The sequence below is a fragment of the Symphodus melops genome (genome assembly GCF_947650265.1).
Source record: "Symphodus melops genome assembly, chromosome: 10".
In the NCBI taxonomy this organism is placed as follows: Eukaryota; Metazoa; Chordata; class Actinopteri; order Labriformes; family Labridae; genus Symphodus; species Symphodus melops.
Genome location: NC_136700.1, coordinates 26,842,788 through 26,867,341, shown reverse-complemented (window position 1 = coordinate 26,867,341; position 24,554 = coordinate 26,842,788). Strand labels below are relative to the sequence as shown.

Sequence of the window (24,554 nt, the reverse complement as noted above, 5' to 3'; positions counted from 1 at the left end):
CTGCTAAAGCTCTTGCTGATAGATTAGACAGATTGCAAACTAGTAGAAAGTCTAAACTTAATAAAGCAAACGGTTTAAAGAAAACGATTCAAGGTTATATGCAATATTATAAAACATCCGAGGTACAAAAATCTATTGTTGGGTTTATTGAATTGTGTGATGAAATACGGTGTGTACATGATTCTATTTTATGTTTATTGCCACTGGAGGAAAAGGAAAGACATGAAACTTGGTTTAAGGCGAAAATGATGTTCAATGATGAATTTATTGACAATGTGGAAGAGGGGGTGAAAACAAGTGGAACATATGTGTCTGAAAATGGTGTTGAAAATGATGATATTGGCCCAAATGATAGTGCGTCTAATGTGGGTAAATATTCAAACAAAAGTTACACCAGTAATAAGTCAAGTACCACTTCTTCTACACAAATAAAAGCAGCAGCAGAAAGAGCTGCACTTGTTGCCCGAATGGAAGCTTTAAAGGAACGACATTCATTGGAGGAACAGGAACAAGAAATAAAAAGGAAAAAGGAAAGGCTTGAGATGGAGACTGAACTGGCTGCATCTAATGCGAAGTTATCAGTTTTGGAAGCTTCGGCTGGACAAGGTCTCTCTCATGCACCAACAGATGGCATGAATTCTTATTTTGAAAAGGAAAAAAGAAGAGTGCAACCAGTCAACACGCTCAACCCTTTGGCCAAAGAATATGAGCATGACGTATGTAAGAGAACACAGAAAAGGGATTGGTCAATACCACAAAGTAAAAAAGAACCATTGGATGCTCGAGCAAAACGACCTGAAAAATGGATGTCAATCTCAAAGCAACATCATTGTAGGAGCCATAAATGAGGTAATGGGGCCTGTCACTCACGACTGGGTGGTGACGTGCAGGGTTCGAGATCACGTGTTCACGGGCGGAGTTTATATAAGGCTCACCTCCTTTTTTGTGAATGGGAAAAAGTTGTAAGAGAGAGAGGGGGCCGGGGGTTGCCGTAGTTTTTGTTGACCGTTTCGTTCGCTTCATTCATTCAGCACTGGAATACAGCCATAAACGTGTACACTGATCTGAAATGTACTGTATGTGAACCAACGACACTCTTTTAATTAAATGCCACAAAACGCATTCGGTTGAAGTCTGTGCTTCTGTGATAGCCGAGCAGCGCGTCATACAAATAAACCGAACCCAGGGTTTTCCTCTCCAGCGACAATAGGGCTTGGAGTCGCTACATTTAGTCAACAAAAAAGGGCATATGCCGAAAGCCATCGCTCGCAATATCAACCCACTGGGAACACGAAAAGTAAGTGCAGCAGTGAGTTACGCTCGGGCAAAGCACCACATCAAACGCGTGGAGGCCAGGTAAGCTTACCTGTGGCAGTTTGTATGTGGATGCGGAATACTTGTTGCAATAATCATGTGGATGAAAGCATTTATGTTGGATGCCCGTGCGTAAAGGAGGATGTTCGCTGCTGTCAACGCTTATGCAATGCAATGTGGATTAAATAATGCGATGTTCAGATGGAATTTCATGGGAATTGATTGCGCTGCCTTGTTGAAATGAAAATGATGTATTCGTTGCACACTGGATGTATAAACGAAATGGTTCACTGAAAGAAACAAAGAAAAAATGAGTGAAACAAATAGTGCAACCTCGTGTCCTGATGCAGAGCCTAAAAGGCAAATTAAACTCACGGAAAAAGCGTTTCTCCTAAAGGTGGAAAAATTGCAACATGAACGCAAAGGTTTTGTGAATAAAATGAAAGCTTTAATACCGGAAATGAAAAGGCTCATGCATGGAAAGGAAAATGTGTCTAAAGTAAAGGAATCTCTTGGAACATTGAATGAATTGAGTGAAAAGGCCATCACTGCTCATGAGGAAGTGTTGCCCTCATTTCCAAAGGATCAAACTGCGCAACAAACGGAATGGTTCTCGAGCATAATGACATACAGTGAAACATTTAAAAATGATGTTCAAAAGTGGCTCGATGAATGTGAACCTGATGCAAATGAACAAGGTTTATTTGAAACAAACGGAAACCCACCCTTGGAGCAAACAAATGAAACAAATGGAGTAAATGAACATTGTTTGAACACAAAGGAAACCACTGATGAACTGAAACCTTCAGACAGTGCTTCAAATATTGAAACACGTGTCTCACAGTCCAGATATTCTACCACTTCTTCTGCACGTTTAAAGGCTGAAGCAGAGCTTGCTGCTTTGGGTGCACGGCAAAAGTTATTGGAAGAAAGACACTCACTGGAAGAAGAAGAAGAAAGATTAAGAAAAAGGAAAGAGAAACTGCAATTACAAACGGAAATTGCTGAAAAAATGGCAACACTGACCATTCTCAAAACAAGAAGTTCTATGAGTGGAAAGTCATCAAAGGTTTCAAATACAAAAGCAACGTCAAAAGTGGTATCGCAAGGTTTAAAAGCAGCATCACATGTCTCAAATGGAATGGATTCTTATTTTGAAAGGAATATGCCAAAGCAAACTTTAAATGTTCATGCAGGAGAATTTACACCAGCAATGCACGTTAAACAAAATGCAACCAATAATGGCGAAAAATACTCCCTCAAATACTCAACAGCTCCTCCTGCTGGACAAAGTTCAGTGCGCTCTCTGGACCTGGCCAACATACAGCTTGTGCATGGACCCATTTCAAACACACAAGTAAATGAAGATGACGTGGAAAGTAACAATGAAGTTTTGGGAATCATGAAGAAGCAGAATGAAATAACAACTCTCTTAATTCAGCAACAATGCCTCGCTGCTCTGCCAAAGCGAGAGATCCCTGCATTTGATGGTGACCCATTAATGTACCACACCTTCATAAAGGCATTTGAAAATGGAGTCGAGAGAAATACGGAGAATAATTCAGATCGTCTATATTTCATGGAACAGCACACTAAAGGCCATGCCAGAGAACTGATAAGGAGCTGTCAACACATCAATCCTGACAATGGATACAGGAGAGCAAAAGCTTTATTGAAGGAGCACTTTGGAAATGAACAAAAAGTGGCTGCAGCCTATATGGATAAAGCCCTCTCATGGACCAACATTAAGAGCGAAGATGTGAGAGCATTACAGGATTACAGCCTGTTTCTTCGGGGCTGTTGCAATGCTATGGAGGACGTGCAATATCTACATGATTTGGACATGCCCTGCAATATGCTGAATGTTATAAGAAAACTTCCTTATAAACTCAGAGACAAATGGAGGAGCCGAGCTTGTGACCTGCAAGAACATCAGAGAAGGAGAGCAAAGTTCAGTGACATTGTGGATTTCATTGAAAAGCAAATAAGAATATTAACAGATCCAGTTTTTGGCAGTATTCAAGATCCCCCCACAATAACCAGTAAAGTCGCTTTCAAACCAAAGTCACAGCCTCGCCCTAAGGGAGCCAGCTTTGCCACTACAGTGGGTCCCACAGGGCAGAAGGCACAGTATGCAAAGAAGGACGTGAAGGCACCAGAACGAAACACGTGTCTCTATTGTGGAGCTGGACATGCACTGGACATGTGTATGCGGTTGGGAATGATGGCACACGAGAAGAAAATTGGTTTTCTAAAGGAAAAGGGCATTTGCTTTGGTTGTTTGTGTATAGGACACATGAGCAAGCACTGCCGCAAAAGGATTTCCTGTAACAAGTGTAGCTTTAAACACCCTACTGTCCTCCACAAAGAACCTACGTTTAGTGCAATGCAGACTGAAAGGAGTGATGAGGTCTCTGTCGACAATACTCTGGTATCGAGTGGCCTTACAGGGGCTGGGGACCAGGATTGCAAGCTGCCAATCGTGCCTATTCAAGTGAAATCAAAGAAAGGAAGCCAAACAGTCACCACATATGCATTTCTTGATCAAGGGAGCACTGCAGTGTTTTGTACAGAGTCTTTGATGAACAAGCTCAACTTGACAGGAAGAAAAGGAAATATACTTCTCCGGACGATGGGGCAGGAGAAGGTGGTGAAAAGCAATATGGTAAGCAGGCTCGAAGTTGCTGCGCTGGATGGTGAGGAGTTTCTGGAGCTGCCAAAGGCTTACACACAGGAATCCATGCCAGTGTACAAAGGAAATATTCCTACAAAAAAGGATATTAAAAAATGGCCTCACCTGAAACACGTGCACTTACCACAAATCAATGCTAGTATAGAGCTCCTGATTGGGACAAACGTGCCAAGGGCCCTGGAGCCACTAGAAGTTGTGTGCAGTGTAAATGGAGGACCATTTGCAACTAGGACTCTGCTGGGATGGACTGTCAATGGACCACTTGGTGCCAGCAGCAGAGAAACGGTTGCCTGCAGTCAGCCAGAATTAACTGTTAACAGAGTTTCAGTGGTTAATCTGGACGAGCTGTGGCAGCAGCAATTCAAAAATGATTTCCCAGAAAGCACCATGGATGAAATGCCTGCTCTCTCACGAGATGATCAAAAGTTCCTGGAAAGGGTGACGAACACAGTGAAACAAGTGGATGGGCATTATCAGATCAGCTTGCCATTGAAGCAAATAAACATCAAGATGCCTAATAATCGAAAAATGGTTGTGCAGCGCTTATTACAATTAAAGAGGAGGCTGCAGAAGGATCAAACCTTTTTCACAGAGTATATCACCTTTATTAATGAGCTTGTGGCTAAAGACTATGCGGAGAAGGTACCCGAGGAGGAGCTGGACTGTGGCAGTGGCAAGGTCTGGTATATCCCGCACCATGGAGTTTATCATCCGACAAAAAAGAAGCTCAGAGTGGTGTTTGATTGCGGAGCGAGCTGTCAAGGTACATCGTTAAATGCTCACCTCCTACAAGGCCCAGACCTCACCAGCTCCTTGATTGGCGTGGTCACCCGTTTCAGGAAGGAACCAGTGGTGATAATGGGTGATGTAGAGTCAATGTTCCACCAGGTGTTGGTCACCCCCAATGACAGAGATCTGCTCAGGTTCCTCTGGTGGCAAGATGGCGATATGGAGACAGCACCTGCTGAGTACCGGATGAGAGTGCATTTGTTTGGCGCCACATCATCGCCCAGCTGCGCAAACTATGCCCTCAGAAGGTGTGCAGAGGACTACGGGCATCTCTACAGAGAAGAATCTGCACAAAGGCTCCATCACAGTTTTTACGTAGACGATTGCCTCGTGTCTGTGGACACAGAGCAGGAAGCTGTGTTACTATACCAGGAGTTGGTCTCACTGTGTTCTAGAGGAGGATTTACGCTCACAAAGTGGATGAGTAATAGAGCAGCAGTCTTGGATGTCATCCCTGAAAATCACAGAGCAAAAGGTATGGAGATGTTGAATATGGAATTCGATTCTGTGCAAGTGGAGAGAGTGCTGGGAGTTGAATGGTCAATTAAATCAGATAAGTTTAAGTTCAGAGTCCAGATCAAGGAAAGACCACTCACCAGAAGAGGAATGCTCTCGACCATTGCCTCCATATACGATCCCCTCGGCATGCTCAGTCCTGTGATTCTAACTGCCAAGAGGATAATGAGAGATCTGTGCAGGAGAGAAATAGGATGGGATGATCATGTTCCTGAATCCCTCACAAAGCAATGGTTAAAGCTAGTACAACAGCTTCCTCTGCTGGAGAAATTTGAAGTGGACCGGTGCCTGAAACCACCACACTTTGGAGACGTCTGTACAGCACAGTTGCACCATTTTTGTGATGCAAGTGAAAACGGATACGGAACAGTCACTTACCTGGTATCAAGAAATCCAGATTCAGAACTGCACTCCGCTTTTGTGATGGGTAAATCTCGTGTGGCTCCTCTTAAAACAGTGACTATTCCCAGGATGGAACTCATAGCAGCAACCATGGCTAGCCGAATGGATGTACTCTGGAGGAAGGAGCTACAGATGGAACTTGTCGAATCAGTATTTTGGACAGACAGTGAATCCGTCCTTAAATACATTCGAAATGAGACTTCACGGTACAAAGTGTTCGTGGCTAACCGGGTCTCCCAGATATTGAAAGCTTCCAGAGCTGTTCAATGGAGGTATGTGGATACGGCTAGCAACCCAGCAGACATAGCGTCCAGAGGGGTAAAGGTCGAGGTTTTTGTCAAACACGCTACGTGGCTGTCAGGACCTCACTTTCTTTTACGTCCAGAGAGTGAGTGGCCTGTCAGTCCTCAGGACCTTGGACAGCTCCCACCTGAAGATCCTGAGCTGAAGACAATTACTGTGGTGAATGCTGTGCAGACAGAAGAAGATCCTGTTTCATATCTGATCCAGTACTTCTCCTCCTGGACACGCCTAAAAGCATCAGTGGCGTGGATACTGAGAATTAAAACATGGCTTCTGTCCTGCGTGAGGAAGAGGAGACAATTACATCAGACACTGTCACAATCTGTCCTCACGAAAGAGCAGCAGAAATCATCTGAAGATAAGGAAATGGAGAAATTCAAGAGGACCACCGGCAGGTACACACTGTCGGTAGAGGATTTGGAGAAGGCTGAACTGGCTATTATAAGGTACTGCCAGCAAAGAACGTTTCCAGAGGAACTGGCAAGTCTGGAGAAGAGGCAGCCAGTGAAAGCAACTAGTCACCTTCGTAAGCTCTGCCCGCAGTTCCTCGATGGAGTCCTGAGAGTTGGTGGTCGTCTCAGCAAACTTTCTATGCCTGCAGAGGTGAAGCATCCAATTATACTGGCCAAAGGTCTCCATATAACAGAGCTTCTGCTACAGCATGTACATCGTCAAGTGGGACATGCAGGCCGTAACCACATGCTGTCTAAGCTGAGAGAGCGATACTGGGTAACGGGTGCCAGTACTGCAATAAGAAAGGTGCTGTCAAAATGTATCACCTGTCGCCGCCTGAATGCCCGGCCAGTTCACCAGCAGATGGCAGACTTACCACATGAACGAGTTGTTCCTGATGAGCCACCCTTCACTCGTGTTGGTGTAGATTGCTTTGGGCCTTTCGAAGTAAAGAGCAGAAGGAGCATGGTGAAGAGGTATGGTGTCATTTTTACCTGCCTGGCCATCAGAGCCATCCACATTGAAGTCGCTCCATCGCTAGACACTGACTCTTTTATAAACGCACTCAGGCGCTTTCTGGCAAGAAGAGGCCAAGTTCGGGAGCTCCGTTCAGATAACGGCACCAATTTTATAGGAGCAGAGCGTGAGCTGAGAAGTGCTATGGAGCAATGGAAGAAGGAGCAGATCAATCATGTCTTGCTGCAGAGAAGAATAAAATGGAATTTCAATCCACCCACCGGCTCCCATCATGGAGGTGCATGGGAGCGGCTCATAAGATCGGTGCGCAAAGTTCTGAATTCCACATTGAAAACTCAAAACCTGGATGAGGAAGGACTACACACTTTACTGTGTGAGGCAGAAGCAATCATAAATAGTCGGCCGATCACTAAAGCCTCGATGGATGTTAATGATCTGGAAGCATTAACTCCTAATCACCTGCTGCTTCTGAAGAACTCTCCATCGCTGCCGCCAGGAGTGTTCCAGCCCACAGACATGTACGTGAAAAGGAGGTGGAAACAGGTACAATACATGTCCGATTTGTTTTGGAAGAGATGGGTTAAGGAGTATTTACCTCAGCTTCAGGAGCGTCAAAGATGGACAGGAACAAAGAGGAATCTCACAGAGGGAGATCTTGTCCTCATTATGGATAATACAGCTCCACGGAACTCATGGCTGGTTGGACGAGTTATACAAACCTTCCCAGACCGAAGAGGATTTGTTCGCCAGGTGAAGATCAAAACACGGACGAGCTGCCTGGATCGACCAATCACCAAAGTCTGTCTGCTGCAGGAGGCAGAGGCAGATTAGGTGCAGAAAGAGCTCGGTCTCAGTGTGGACTTGTGCACTTTCTCGGGCACTTTTTTGGGCACTTTGTGGATTACCTTTTTTTGTGTGTTTTTTTTTGTTCTACTCGATTTTTCTTGTGGATTACTTTTTTTGTGTGTGTGTGTGACTCTGACAGTCTGCATTTTCTAACCATTTTTTGGTCATTTGGATGTGACTCAATATCTTTTGAATCTATCACTCAAGAAGATTTCAGATTGGACTATTATGGAAATTTAAGGATAGATTATTTGTGGAAATTATTCATGTCTCCTACTAGTCCAACTGTTATTGGTAATTATTTTGTAATAATTAAGGGGCTGGTTGTGTAGGAGCCATAAATGAGGTAATGGGGCCTGTCACTCACGACTGGGTGGTGACGTGCAGGGTTCGAGATCACGTGTTCACGGGCGGAGTTTATATAAGGCTCACCTCCTTTTTTGTGAATGGGAAAAAGTTGTAAGACAGAGAGGGGGCCGGGGGTTGCCGTAGTTTTTGTTGACCGTTTTGTTCGCTTCATTCATTCAGCACTGGAATACAGCCATAAACGTGTACACTGATCTGAAATGTACTGTATGTGAACCAACGACACTCTTTTAATTAAATGCCACAAAACGCATTTGGTTGAAGTCTGTGCTTCTGTGATAGCCGAGCAGCGCGTCATACAAATAAACCGAACCCAGGGTTTTCCTCTCCAGCGACAATAGGGCTTGGAGTCGCTACAGTCAAATTGCAACACAAGTTGAGGTAAACTCAGATATTATTGGACCTGATGACAGTGTATCAAACGCCTCAAAACCAAAATCAAGCCACAAATCTCGCTCTTCATCACGTGCATCTTCAACATCATCTGCCTACATTAAAGCACAGGCGGAAAAGGCTGCACTCATGGAAAGAGCTGACGCCTTGAGGAAAAAACATGAACTTGAAGCCCAAGAGGAGCAATTGAAAAGAATGAAGGAACAACTGGAACTGGAGACTGAGCTGGCAGCAACAAATGCAAAAATCAATGTGTTAAAAGGGAGAGACGGTTCCAGAACATCTGATGGAATGAACTCTTACTTGATAAAAGCAACGACTCAAAAGGAAGGATCAACTCAGTGGAAAGCACCTACAAGTGAACATCAAATACAACAAGGACAGGATCAATGGAAGGAAACTGAATCTTTCTCTCAGCAGCAGGTTGTTAAACCAAAGCAAACAACTTATGGACCATTAATAAAAACTCATATGACCCATATAACCCAACACTCTCTTCCCATGCATAAAGAACAGACCTATATGAAAGAAGGTGAGCAAGAGTATGTTCATCATTCACAACCTATATTTAATCCAAACAACCAAGGTGATATCTGTGACATCATTCAGAGACAAAATGACCTTACTGCTCTTCTGGTTCAGCAAAATCTCTCTTCCACCCTGCCATCAAGAGAAATTCCTGTCTACGACGGCGATCCATTGCTGTATGAAACTTTTATCAGGGCATTTGAAAGAGGAGTGGAACAAAAGACACAAGATCACAGTGACTGCTTACATTTCCTAGGGCAATACACAAGAGGGAATGCAAAAGACTTAGTCCACAGCTGCCAACATATGCCTCCAGCCCAAGGCTATCAAAGAGCAAAACATCTTCTTAAAGAACATTTTGGAAATGAATATAAAATTGCCACTGCATACATGGACAAAGCATTTGCCTGGTCAGCAATCAAATCGGAGGATTTAAAAACATTACATGCATTCTCGTTGTTTCTCAGAGGATGTTGTAATGCAATGACACATCTCAGCTACATGGAAGAAATGAATGTTGTTTCCAATATGAAGACCATTCTTCTGAAACTGCCTTATAAGTTGAGAGACAAGTGGAGAAATAGGGCATGTCAAATACAAGACCAGCAGGGACATCGAGCACAATTTTCAGACCTGGTAGACTTCATAGAGAAAGAAGTAAAGGTGCTGTCAGACCCACTTTTCGGAAACATCCAGGATCCAAAGCCAGTTATAACTGTGAAAAGCTCTGCTTCATTTAAATCAAGAGGAACGTCAGGACCAAGAGGAAGTAGTTTTGCAACAACTGTAACACCTATAGAACCACAAGAAAATGTGACAACAAATGGAAAGGAAAGAAATGCTTCAAACCCCAATTATCAATGTTTATTCTGCAATAGGAGTGGTCACACATTGGTGCAGTGTCCACAGATGAAGAGGAAAATGCACAGAGAAAAAATAGACTTCCTAAAGGGAAAGGGAATCTGTTTTGGATGTTTGAAAATAGGACACATGAGCAAAGACTGCAAGAGTCGATTGACATGTGACGTGTGCAAACAAAATCATCCTCAAATACTTCATATTGAACAAAGGCAAAAGGAGAAGAAACTTGAACGTTCAGAAATGAATGAGAAACCAACCGTGGGTAATGCTGTTCTCTCACCTCATACATGTGGGCATATTGGGGCCGGTGACGAAAACTGCATCTTCTCCATTGTACCAGTACAAGTAAAAAGCCAAAAGGGAGATACAGTGCTACAAACATATGCATTTTTGGACAATGGGAGTACATCTACCTTTTGCACAGAAAGTTTAATGAGAAAACTAAATATAACGGGACAAAGAACCAATATTCTTTTGCAGACCATGAACCAAGTGAAACAAGTTACCAGTTATCATATCTCAGGTTTGGAAATATCTAGTCTGGAAAAAGACAATTTCATTCTATTACCTGATGTGTTCACACATAGGACTATGCCTGTTTCTCAGCTCAGCATTCCCAGACAAGAAGACCTCATAAAATGGCCTTATTTGAAGGATATCACAATTCATGAAATACACTCTGGCATTGATCTTCTTATTGGGACAAATAATACAAAGGTATCAGAACCTTGGGAGCTGGTTAACAGCGAAGGAGATGGACCATACGCAGCAAGGACCCTACTGGGGTGGGTCATTTATGGTCCACTGAGAGGAGACATCATTAGAGACACAAATGGCCATGCTGCTGCTGTCAATCGAATATCCATTGTAAAGCTAGAGGAGTTGTTAATTAAACAGTACAACCATGACTTCAGTGAAACCAACAAGGAAACAGAGGAAATTTCTAGAGAGGAAGTAAAATTCTTGGATACTGTGAATCACTCTGCAAAAATGACGGACGGACACTACTGTATAGACTTACCTTTCAAACAAGAAAATCCCAGCATGCCGAATAACCGTTGCATTGCAGAACAACGCATCCAGAGTCTGAAACGCAAATTTGCCAAAAACAAGAACTTTCATGACGAGTACACATCTTTCCTCACAGAAATGATAAACAATGGTTACGCTGAAAAGGTACCACTAGATCAGCTGAAGGGAGGTGATGGGGAGCTCTGGTACATACCACATCATGGGGTGTATCACTCAAAGAAAGGAACCTTGAGGGTGGTCTTTGACTGTGGTGCAGTCTTCAAAGGAACATCACTGAACTGCCAACTGCTGAAAGGTCCAGATCTCACCAACTCACTCATTGGAATTCTCATCAGATTCAGACAAGAACCGATTGCTTTGCTGGCTGACATCAAAGCAATGTTTCACCAAGTTAAAGTACCAGAGAAACATACAGACTATCTAAGATTCCTCTGGTGGCCTGACGGTGATGTGCAGCAAGATCTTGTTGAATACCGGATGAATGTACATCTCTTTGGAGCCGTGTCATCACCAAGTTGTGCAAACTTTGCATTGAGAAAGACTGCTGAAGACAATAAAACTCACTTTCCAGCAGAGGTAATAAACACTGTACTCAACCACTTCTATGTTGATGATTGTTTGAAATCCACATCCTCAGAACAGGAAGCAATTAAAATGGTAGGAGACTTGACAGCCCTTTGCAGAAAAGGAGGATTCATACTGTCAAAGTGGATCAGCAACAATCGTGCTGTATTAGCATCCATCCCACAAGAACACAGAACAAAAGAAACCAAGGAGTTGGACTTGGACAAGGATCATCTGCCACTGGAAAGGGCATTGGGATTGCAATGGTGTGTTGAAACAGATGTGTTTAAATTCCAAATTACTGCACAGGAACGACCATACACAAGACGTGGCATCTTATCTGTGGTAGGCTCTATATATGACCCTTTAGGTTTTCTATCACCATTTACTTTGCCAGCCAAACTGTTTATGCAAGAACTCTGTAAGAAAGCCCTTGGATGGGATGAAACCATACCCCAAACCTTCTGTCAACAGTGGACAGGGTGGCTTGCAGATCTTAAAAAGATGGCAGAGTTCAAAGTGGATCGATGTATGAAACCGACAAACTTTGGTCAAATCAAATACGCACAGCTGCACCATTTTTCAGACGCCAGTGAATGTGGGTACGGCACAGTGTCATATCTAAGACTGGAAAACAATAAAGATGAAGTACATGTTGCATTCATATCAGGAAAATCCCGAGTTGCACCTTTAAGACAGATAACAATTCCCAGAATGGAGCTCACAGCTGCAGTCCTCGCTGTTCGAGTTGACATGATGTTGCAAAGAGAATTACATCTTAAATTGGACGAATCCATCTTCTGGACAGATAGCACAACAGTGTTAAAGTACATAAACAACGAGACAAAACGCTTCCAAACATTTGTAGCAAACAGGATTTCCGTTGTCAGGGATGCTACTGAAGTTACACAATGGAGGTATGTTAACACAAAGGAAAACCCTGCAGATGAAGCCTCCAGAGGACTAACAGCAGAGCGCTTCTTAAACTGCAGGCGATGGATCAAAGGACCAGAGTTTCTCTGGAAACAACAACAACAATGGCCAAACCCTTACCTGGAAACTGCAATCTCTATTCATGATCCAGAAATCAAACAGGACATTACAGTAAATACCATTGTCACCAATCCATTGAATCCCACAAACACTCTGATCAACTATTTCTCATCATGGAGAAATCTCACAACTGCTGTAGCTTGGTTTCTTAAAGTAAAGACAACCCTCTTACAGCTGACTCAAAAAAGAAAGGAGGTTCAGACCATGGTGAGTGGCTTTGAAAGTAACCCCTGCAAAATAAAGGAGAAAGTGGAGAAGGAAATGAAAGTCTTTAAAACAACGCTCCATGGACAGTGTCTATGTCCTGAAGATCTGGCACAAGCTGAAAATGCAGTAATTTCTTTCAGTCAAAAAACAAAATTCAAGGAAGAACTTTCTGTCCTAAAATCTGGTAAAAATGGTGTCAAAAGAGGCAGTAATTTGTACAAACTGGATCCTGTGCTGGATAATGGACTTTTAAGGGTAGGTGGTCGACTGAACAAACTAGCGATGCCTGAGGAGTCAAAACATCCAATTATCCTCACAAAAGACCTTCACATATCCACTCTGTTGTTGAGACATATCCATGAACAACTAGGCCATGCAGGAAGAAATCATATGTTGGCTCGCCTCCACAAAAAATACTGGATTATCAAAGCAAACTCTGCTGCAAGAAAAATCATAACAGATTGTGTTGTGTGTAAAAGACAGCGAGGAAGAATTGGACAACAAAAAATGGCAGATTTGCCCCTCGAGAGGATTCTGCCAGATAAGCCTCCATTCACAGATGTAGGAGTGGACTACTTTGGTCCAATAGAAATCAAAAGAGGACGAAGTCTTGTGAAACGGTATGGTGTGATCTTCACCTGCATGGCAAGCAGGGCAGTACACCTTGAAGTTGCACATACACTTGACACAGATTCTTGTATCCATGCATTAAGAAGATTCATCTGTCGACGAGGTCAAATTTCAACATTAAGATCAGACAATGGCACAAATTTTGTGGGAGCAGAAAGAGAATTGAGGGAAGCATTGAATGGCTTGAACCAGGACAAGATCCATAGTGCTATGCTTCAGCGTGGGATAAGGTGGTACTTTAATCCCCCAGCAGGATCCCATCACGGCGGTGTTTGGGAAAGACTGATCCGCATGGTTCGACATGTGATGCGCTCTGTTCTTAATCAACAAATTCTTGACGATGAAGGACTGCAGACTTTCATTTGTGAAGTTGAAGCGATATTAAATGATAGACCCATAACCAAAATTTCTGACGATCCAATGGACCTGGAAGCACTCACCCCAAATCATCTTCTTCTGTTGAAAACCAAGCCAGTACTACCACCTGGACTCTTCGTAAAGCAGGATCTATACATTAAGCGCAGATGGAGGCAGGTGCAGTATATGGCAGATCTCTTCTGGAAACGGTGGATACAGGAATACTTGCCATTAATTCAAGAAAGACAACGATGGTCTAAAGAAAGAAGAAGCTTCTCTCCAGGTGACATAGTTGTGGTGGTTGATTCCACTGCACCACGAGGTTCCTGGTTACTGGGCAGAATCCTGGAGACTAAATCAGATGCACATGGTTTGGTGCGCACAGTTAAATTACAGACAAAGAGCAGCATATTGGAAAGACCAATAACAAAGATTTGTCTGCTCCAAGAAGCTGTAACAACAAGGACTGGTGGTAAAGACCAGATCCCAACAGGTGCTATGTTCTAGAACCTCTGGCCCTAAAAGATGAAAACACTAAAAGGAAGAAATGTACGGTGAAGAATCACTGCAGAAGATTACATGCCAACACATAGTACATGCTTGTTTGAAAAGATGTTAAAAAAAAAAGAAAGGAAAAATGTACTGTTTATAGCTCCTTTAACTTTTTGTTATTGTAATTGTTTATTTATTTAAAACAATTAGGGGCCGGTGTGTAGGAGCCATTTTGTGTTTATTGTTATTGGCATGTTATTTAGTTTAAATATTTCTTGTATATTATTTTCCACTAGGGACACTGAAGGCACGGGGGTGTTTATATAGGAGCATAGGTGACAGGAAGGGGAGGGAACAGGTAGGGGGAGCACAAACAGTTCTCACCAGACCAGCAATCACCACAGACCAGCAATCACCACAGACCAGCAATCACGTCAGACCAGCACTCACGTCAGACCAGCAATCACCACAGACCAGCAACACGTCAGACCAGCAATCACGTCAGACCAGCACTCATGTTACCACCAGCACTAAGAAAAACCAATGGAAAATGGTATGTTTTGTTCTAATTTCATCATCAATTCCCTACAATAAACCGTCAAGTCAACAATAATTACAACTGGACTGTCATGATTTGCATCTGCGTCAGAACTTCATCCCTGCCTGCCTGTTAATGGCAATCTAATAAAAGGACGGACAAATTGGAAAATTGCCATTACAGATTCTAAATGTGCATTGTGACATTTAGTTATATAACTACATTTTATAATGAAGAAAACAATCTTCTCTACCTTGCACACATTTCAACATAAGAATGAATTTTAGTATTTTATTGCATTTTCTGCTGAAATTCTCACGACCACAACTCGTCCAGTTCTGACTGAATGTATGTTCTGATTTAAACAGAGTAAAATGAAAATATTCAGGAAAACTTACTTACTCGCTTACTTACTGTCAGAAAAACGTGCTGTGTGCTTTTATTTTGAAATACAGTAAGGCCCTTCTAGTTGATGTACAAAGTTAGGCACAGAAACAGGAAGTGGTTAGGGATCCCAAAGTGAGGTCAAACAGCTCAAAGGAACGGTAACAGAGGTCGATGTGTGACGTCATCAGGTGGATCTGACTTTGTTCAAGTGAATAAAGATTCACAAATACAAGTAGAAACAACAACATGTTATTTAAGAAGCCGGCTTTATTCAGTCACACTCACGAGTGCCTCCCCGCGAGGTTTTTTTAACTGACGTCATTACAGCACGCAATCCTGATTTTCGCTGCTGCCGAGGAGACGGGAAAAATTGTGTAGTACCGAGTCTGACCTTCACCCTATATGGAAATTTAATAACAGTCTTCTTGATAATCAAGTTTTTTGCAATGAGGTCATAAAGTTAGCTCAAGACATTTCTGAAATGGAAATGTCCTCTGTTAGTAAATGGGAGTGGTTTAAATTTAAAACTAAAGAGTCTGCAATCAAAACAAGTAAATATATCTCAAAACTTAAGAAAGAAAAACAACAGGTGTTGATAAGTGAAATAAACAATTTATGTCAGAAAAAAGATCAATCAATGGAAGAACATGTCAAGTTAAATAGCCTCCAATCTGACTTGGATAATTTATACTTGGAAAAAGCAAAAGGGGCTTTTGTACGTTCTAGAGCTCGTTGGTTCGAGGAAGGTGAAAAAAATTCTTCATATTTTTTTAATCTGGAAAAGCACAGACAAGCAAAAAAGAAAATTCGGAAGTTAAACATCAATGATGTCATTATAGACACTAAAGACAGAGTTGAGAAAGAAATAGGAGATTTTTACAGTAATTTATACAAATCCAATTTTTCAGAAGAAAGCTGTGCTCCACTTTTTCAAAGAATAAATGAACATAAGAAAGTGATGGATGCCGATTTTAAGTTTGCGTTGGAGGATGATCTCAAAATAGAAGAATTAGATGATGCAATTTTGCGGATGTCTAAAGGGAAGTCACCAGGTGTTGATGGTTTAACCGTTGAATTTTATATATTGTTTTGGAAAGATATCAGAGAGATGTTGTACAATGCTTTTATAGACTGTATATCATCTGGGCATCTGTCACCAACTATGAAGCAGGGGCTGATCACCCTAATCCCAAAACCAAATAAGAATACACTTCTACTGGACAACTGGAGGCCAATAACCTTGTTATGCAATGATTATAAATTATTAGCACATGTATACTCTGACCGTTTAGATGGGGTTTTAACTGAGTTAGTCGATGAATGTCAGTCCGCTTTTGTAAAGGGTAGAAATATTCATAACCACACCAGACTGATACTTGATATGTTAGACTACAACCATTTTATTAGTACAGAAAGTTATGTGTTATTTCTAGATTTCTACAAGGCCTTTGATAGCATTGAACAGCCCTTTCTGTTGAAAGCGTTAAACTTTTTAGGTTTTGAAGACAAGTTCTGTAGCATCATTAAGATGCTCTATACTGACATATACAGCTGTGTTTCCCTGAACCCTGGGATGACCCCGAGATTTAAGGTTCTTCGAGGCATAAGACAGGGCTGCCCTATCTCTCCTAAGCTTTTCATTTTAGCAACTCAGCTTTTAACTATTCTTATTCAATTTTCTCCCGAAATACAAGCTATTTCAATCTTCGACAAAGAATTTAAAATAAGTCAATTTGCAGACGACACATCTATTTTTCTAAAAGATAAATCAATGGTTGATAAAACACTCAATACAATCTCAGATTTTTCAAATGCTTCAGGCTTATCCCTTAACATAAATAAATGTGAACTACTTCCCATACATACAAGTTCTGAAACGACAATTGCTTCCATTAAAGTGGTATCAGAAGTAAAATACCTGGGAATAACATTAACAAAGAACCTTCTTAGAAGAGAAGACATGAATGTGTCCAACCGGATATCAGATACAAGAAAGTCTCTTAGTCATTGGCTGTCCAGAGACCTTACTATTTTTGGCAGGGTTATTTTATCTAAAGCAGAAGGTATCTCGAAACTTATTTATCCATGCCACTCCCTGTATATTTCCTCCAACAATATTAATAAAGCTAATTCAGTGATTTTTCAGTTCATATGGAGAAACAAGACTCACTACATTAAAAGGTCCCAGCTTGTTAAAGACTATGATAAGGGTGGTGTCAATGCTCTTGATTTTCAATCACTAGTTGGCACGTTTAAAATCAATTGGATTAAGTCCTTTTTGTCCCAACCAAACTCTATGTGGTTTCATATTCCTAGATCTTTGTTTAGTAAAATAGGCGCTTTAGACTTTCTTTTAAAATGTGATTTTGAAGTGTTCAAAATTCCACTAAAACTGTCTAATTTCCACCGTCAGGTTCTCCATTTTTGGAAAAAGATATTTACTCATAACTTTTCTCCTCACTGTTCAACTCTGTGGAACAATAGGGTAATCACGATCAATAGAAAATCCGTATTCAAGAATGATTGGGTTGAGAGAAATATTATGTTTGTTACTGATTTATTGAATTCAAATGGTGACTTAATAGACTATACATCCTTTGTTAACAAGTTTAACTTTACTTGCGGTCTTCGTATATTTAGTAAAATTTCTAAAGCGATTCCCTTACCATTAATCCAGATAATCAAGAACACCTTAATGTACGCTAATGTTAAGGCTGTGTTACCAAAATTGATGATTGATGGGTGTGACTTGTGTGATAGAAAATGTAATAACAAAGTTATTCGGAATATCCTAAAATCTCGTTTTTTCCATGATTGCCACAGAGGGCCGCTTACTAGGTTTCCAGAGAAAATTGAACTTTCTGTTCTGTCTAAAGCACATTCCAAATATATTAAGATGCCTGTTCTCCCTAAAGTGAAAGAAACCCATTTTAAATTAATTCACCAGATCTATCCAACTGCTACTTTTCTTCAAAAAAGGTTTAATTTGGAGGTGAACCCTTCCTGTGCTTTCTGTGGTGAATCTGAAGAGACCTTAGAACACTTGTTTGTACTCTGTCCTGTGTCTCAAATATTTTGGGTCAACATTAGAAGCTGGTTATCGCTAAAAATTGACGATATTCCTTCTTTTGATTTTTTCAGTATTGTTTATTTCATGGATAATCTAAAGCCTTCTGTTACTGACATGGTAAACGTTATTTTACTCATGTGTAAATATCATATTCACTGTAGTAAGTGGAGAAATAGCAAACCCTCCTTTGACTGGTTTATGAATGATTTCAAATATTTTTACTTGTCCCTGAAAAAAGTTAAATCTAGCAGGATTGCTAGGAAGATTGGAGCTGATTTGTCTAAATTCTGTTTGTTTTGATTCCTGGCCCTCCTCGTTGTTGCTGTTTGTAATTTGTTTTCCTTTTTACATTGCTCCAGTTTTGTTGTCTGCTCCTTTAATTAATTTGCACTTAATCCCCCCTAGTCTTGACTGACGTTTTTGAATGTACTTGTTCTGTATATTTAGCTATTGTTGCTCATCCTTTTAAGAGTTTGTTGTGTCTTTTTGTGTATGTTGAAATTTTCAATAAAGTTGAAGGAAAAAAAAAAAAAAAAAAAAAAGAGGAGACGGGAAAAAACTATGGGAAAAACCATACACATAATATATGTATAGGATCTATGGTTTTTCCCGTCTCCTCGGCGGCAGCAAAAATCTGTTTTGTATTGGAGTTTCAAAAGATTTTGTCAGATTTTTTTTAATGACAATTTCCAATAAATGCCATAAAATGCCTTTTTTTATTTTTTATTTAATTGTCATGTTTATTGTTATTGTTTCGTGCTTTTTTTAATGCACTGCAGGTTTGCACTGTGGGTTGATGGGATTTCATCTGTGCTGTATGTTTAACATGTTCTTGTGAAATCCTCCTGTTTTGATTGGGTTTCTTCCCGACGGCCCGTGAGCCTCGGAGGTCAGCACTGACCCATCGCACTACGGCACACTGAACAAAGAAACAGATGTTCACAGCTCATAGCACGAAGCAGCGACAGTAGAGGGGGAGCTGTTAAGGGCTTGGTACCTAATTATCCTAGGGGACGGGTATTTAGATCATCCTGGCAGCGCTCAGATGGACCCTTCCTCCTTGGCTGGGTGTTAGATGATTTTATTTTGAGCTGCGATCTTATAAGAAATATTAGACTAGAGGTGGGAAAGGAGGTCGCCCTCTGAGTTCTAGGAAATAGTAGACTAGTTAACTACAGCAGGTGATGAACTTCTCTTACCTGCAATAGGACCTTCATGCCCGTGGAGGACGCCCAACACTTTGTAGAGTATTTGACATTTTTGATAGATATAGTGACTCTAAAAAGATCAAATATGGGACCTTTAATGTCCTATAAATATGAAGAGAAAACACCGTGCTACAAAGTACTTTACTTTAAATGTCATTGAACACACTCAGAGCAAATATGTTCCAACAGTTTCTGTGATCACTCCTAACGTTTGACTCCTGAATGAAATTTACATTTTCACTACAAGTTCAATGAAATAGAATTTTATTTAATTAATGGATTTATTCAAATAAAATGACATTTATGAAATCAATTTAAAAATCAATACTTTGATATAATTTAATAATACCGATAAAAAAAATGTAATCAAAATAAAAAATATGAAATGTATTTTATGTTTGTATGGACTTTCTGAGTGTCTGAGTGGCACGGAAAAACAGGAAGTGACATCAGCGCAACAGACTACAAAAATAAAACAAGCTCTAAAATAAAATATAAAAAAGGAAAATATAATAAACATGTAACACGTATCAAAAAATGTAAATAAAAGGATGGATATTTTGGTGAAGTATGTCAAAGTATTTTAACACACCTGTTAAACTTATTTAGTTTTATTTTATTAAATTCTGTGTTTATATTTTTGTTCTAAATAAAAGGCAATAATAATAATAATAGTTATGGCACTTAAATTAGTATGTATTTATTATTTAGAGTAAAATATTTTACAATAATAGACAAATATATTTAAATCATATTTATATCTCAGACTTTATTTTCATTCTTCCTCTTTGTGTAAAACTGCTGAGTCATCGTTAAACGTAGAGTAATAAAATAATGAAACGAAGAAATCAGTCATCCATTAAAGCTGAGCCTGGATCAACAGCGCCCCCGTGTGGCTGAAAGGAGAATCAGAAACATGACAGGTTAGGGTTAGGATGTTCACAAACATCCAGAGAACTTCAAACATCCCAGAAGAGATTCAGGATCCTTCTCGGAGCGACTCGGAGCCAGGAAGAGACGCAGACCTTATCTTTCGTTTACACCCTAACCGATTCATTCACCAACCCAAACAATCTTCCAATATTAGCACATCCAGTGACTCAGAGCCTCGGACCATACAGGAGGCTCGTCCTCTGAAACCTTCAGACTCAGAGCCTTGGACCGTACAGGAGGCTCGTCCTCTGAAACCTTCAGGCTCAGAGCCTTGGACCGTACAGGAGGCTCGTCCTCTGAAACCTTCAGACTCAGAGCCTTGGACCGTACAGGAGGCTCGTCCTCTGAAACCTTCAGACTCAGAGCCTCGGACCGTACAGGAGCCTCGTCCTCTGAAACCTTCAGACTCAGAGCCTTGGACCATACAGGAGGCTCGTCCTCTGAAACCTTCAGGCTCAGAGCCTTGGACCGTACAGGAGGCTCGTCCTCTGAAACCTTCAGACTCAGAGCCTTGGACCGTACAGGAGGCTCGTCCTCTGAAACCTTCAGACTCAGAGCCTTGGACCGTACAGGAGGCTCGTCCTCTGAAACCTTCAGGCTCAGAGTCAAATGGAGCTTTGAACTCGTACCTTGAGTGTGTCTGCAGCATGGCTGGCTGCAGTTGGCTCGATGTTGGGGACGGAGAGTATGGCGCACAGCTGAGCCTTCTTCTTCTCCAGAGTGTTCCTCAGCACCTCCACCTTCCTCTCCAGCAACATCGTCTTCAGCCCGGCTTGCTGCTGTGCATCCAGTAAGGCCGCCGTCTGCTTCCTCTTCAGCTCGTCGCGCTCCTGCTCAACCTGCCGGAAAACAAAAGGCTCCTTTACAGAGAGCTGGCAGGCGGCGTGAAGGGAAAAGTGGTGAGTGTGGTTACCTTCTGGACGGTCAGCTCTAGCTCCAGCTTCTCCATGTCCAGCTCATCCAGCTCCTTTTCCATGACCTTCACTCGCCCTCTACTTTTCTGTCACACACATCAGCAGCCTTACTTTGAAACCACTTCATGACATCACAAAGGGCAGTAGCCCCTCCCCTTCATGACATCACAAAGGGCAGTAGCCCCTTCCCTTCATGACATCACAAAGGGCAGTAGCCCCTCCCCCAGGTGGCTGTTGGTTGGTGCAGTGAACGTACCATGATCTGGCTCCAGTCCTTGTCCAGTTTTTCCAGATGCTTCTGGAGCTGTGGGAGCTTCTGCTGGGACTCCTGCAGAGCCGTCTGCAGACCATCCTTCTCCTGCCTGTCTGCTGCCAGCTCCCTCTCCTCTCTGTGCACCTCCTTCTTCAGCTGCTCCTGCTCCTCCTAAAGGACCACACACACACACACACACACACACACACACACACACACACACACACACACACACACACACACACACACACACACACACAGTGTCTCCTCCTGCAGGACCACACACTCTGTCCCACAGCTTCTCAGATTATCAGGGGGCGGGGCCTCCTCGTCGATACAAAGTGGAGGCTTACTACAACACTACTGCAGTGTCCAATCAGAATGATCCTCAGTGGAAAAGGGGGCGTGTCTGTAAGTAGAAAGCCTTCTGTGCTAAAATCAGAGACTTGAGACAGGAGGAGCACCCTGACCCGCTGCTCCTGGTCCCATGCTGCTGGATTCTAATAGATAAGAGTCCGTGGTGGATTGTGGGAGATGAGAGCGTGTGGCGTGGGCGGCGTGTTGGGCGGCGTGATGCCTTTGTGTCACCTTGTGTTGCAGCAGCAGGCGCCGTTTCTCCTGAATCTCGGAGAAGATGAGGACGGCCTGTTTACGCTCTCGGTCCTGATCCTCCACCTGAGTGGCGACGCGACTTTTCCATCGCTCGTCCACCTCCTGGATCTCCTCGCTCTTCTCTTTCTCGTGCTCGTCCAGCGCACGCTGCCTTTTCTCGTGAAAGTTCACCGCCATGTCTGTTTGGAGAAAAACACGGGGACGGTTTGACGAGACAGGCCGGGGTTTTTGTTCCCAGCTCAGAAAACAGGATGTGTGCTGGTTCACCTGTGATCCTCTGCTGGTAGTCGTTGTTCAGCTCCATCAGCTCCACCTGATGCTTCTGTCCGGACACGGAGAGACGACACCTTCAGAAATACAACACGCCGCAGGAACCAAAGCGTGACAAACAAAATGCCGCCTCACCAGTTTGAGCTCCTTGATGCGGTTTTCGTCGTCTAACTGCTTCTTCCTGTCGCTGGCCCGCAGGCCGCTCAGCTCCCCCCGCAGACCCACCTCCGTCTGCGTGTTCTGGTTCTGGATCAGCGAGGCGGCCGTGACGGCGTCCACCTTCAGGCCTGACACGATGGCGTGCTGTTCGGCCCGGACGTGCTTCAGCTTCTGCTTGTGCACCTGAAGGGGGCGGCGTTCAGGTGTGACGTTAAGGACTCACCTCTTTGAAAGGAGCGGTAACAAGAGACCATGCTGCGTAAACAGCTGTTTGGATTCGAACCTGCAGCCATCGCCTCTGTTCACGTGGCGTGCATCATAACCGAGGCAATCAGGCTCTGTCAAATTATTCATTTCCCCCCCCGCTGAATTTCAACAATTAATCCTGAATAATTCCATTGTTAGTGATTTTATTTTGAAAGGTTGTGCTTTCTTGCTTCACTTTGCTGTCTGATTCAACCCTGCTTTTATTTTGAAATTAAGTAAGGATCTCCTGGTGGAATGAACTGAAAACAGCGACTTTGATGTGACGTTACTTCCTGTTTAAAGAAATGTACTGGTTGCCTGTTCAGACTCCAAACACACTCAAAGATGGTGGAATCACATGTAGCTCAACTGTGTGTCGGTCTGTGCAGCTCACATTGATCTCCACCCGGTGGCGCTCCTTCGCCTCCTCCTTCTCCCTCCGTCTGACCCTCAGCCTCGCCTCCACCTCCTCCAGTCTCATCTTGGAGATTTCCCAGGATGCCTGCATCTTGTCCCTCTCCAGCTGGCAGTAGCTCCTCTCCTCCCGCTCTCTGTCCAGCTCCTCCCGGAGGCGAATGATGTGCTCCTCCAGCTGCGGGGGGGGGGGGGGGGGGGGGGGAGAGAGAGGCGGCCAATCAGAGCAGACTACAAATACTGAGAGTGTGAAGCTCAGAGGGAAGTTCTGGGATCTGTTCACAATGAACCGTGGAGCTGCAGAAGTTCACATCTGCACGGGTTCAATAAAGACAAATAATCAAGTTCTCTTCTCCCCACATGAACCTTCCACTATCACAGCTGCATCTAACCCTAACTGCTGAGGTGCCCTCGAGCAAGGCACCAGAGTGTGTGTGTGTGTGTGTGTGTGTGTGTAAACAGAATTACCCTCAGGAGTGAAATGAAGTATATCCAAATCTAATCTGCTGTATTTTCTACAAAGACACAGGATGGTTCCTGTTTCTGTCAGGACATCATCAGCGTTCTTTGCTCAGCTTACAAGGAGCTGAATTCAGTTCAGTCTGCTCATTCTAACTTGTGACTGTGACCAACAAATGATAGATACCTAAATTCCTCAAGGTGTCTGCTTTCTTTAAGTGAAGATTTCAAGTGTGCGTGATACTTTTACAAAGTGTGACTTAAAGCATCTTTAGAAGCTGCAGAGAGATGAAGTCAGTGTGAAAGGACTGAAAGAAGCTGCAGAGAGAGGAGTTTGGCGTTTCATGCAACTCTTTAAAACCTAACTCTGAAGAAGATGCTAACGTTAGCTTAGCATGCAGCAGCAGCAGCTCTGACCTGATCTTTGGACATCTCTTTGGTTGAAAGTCCGTCCACCACCGCGGGCTGTTTTCCCTTGGAGGCTTTCTTCTTGCGTTCAGCTTTCTTCGGTGGCTGCAAAATGAAACACAGAGCAGCTAACCGTTAGCTGACTCTGACTGATGCTAAGCTAGCACATTGTAAACGCTATTTCTGTAACTTCTCGAGTTTTTCTCACCATCCTGCGGCTTCGTGGATCCTTGTTGTCACTTTAAATCACGGTATTTAAATCAGCAGAAAGTACGAGCTGCAGCTTCACGACTCTGTTAACTGCAATAAACGAATGGGCGTTGTCATGGCAACGGCGTCTCTTGAAAAATGCTTCTTCTTTATTTTAAACAAAATTAAAGGGAACTATATTGTATAATAATATAATAC

At 42.6% G+C, this 24,554-nt stretch overlaps 2 protein-coding genes across 2 annotated transcripts in view; both read right to left on the bottom strand.

Moving 5' to 3' along the window:
• Window positions 1-24,190, bottom strand: part of LOC306830567 (dynein regulatory complex subunit 4-like) — a 29,712-nt gene extending 5,522 nt beyond the window's left edge. The window contains exons 1-2 of the mRNA XM_079354139.1: window positions 24,156-24,190; window positions 23,332-23,457 (exon numbers count right to left, since the gene is read on the bottom strand). Of these exons, the coding sequence (XP_079210265.1) occupies window positions 23,332-23,457; window positions 24,156-24,170 (141 nt within the window). The 5' untranslated portion in view covers window positions 24,171-24,190. The remainder of the gene's footprint in view (window positions 1-23,331; window positions 23,458-24,155) is intronic.
• LOC306830656 (dynein regulatory complex subunit 4-like) lies at window positions 20,222-21,495 on the bottom strand. The gene is made up of 3 exons (XM_079354248.1): window positions 21,325-21,495; window positions 21,041-21,250; window positions 20,222-20,374 (listed from the first exon to the last, which is right to left on the bottom strand). The coding sequence occupies exons 1-3, from the start codon at window positions 21,385-21,387 to the stop codon at window positions 20,327-20,329; spliced, it is 321 nt and encodes a 106-aa protein (XP_079210374.1). The 5' UTR covers window positions 21,388-21,495; the 3' UTR covers window positions 20,222-20,326.
• Window positions 24,191-24,554: the final 364 nt, after the last annotated feature.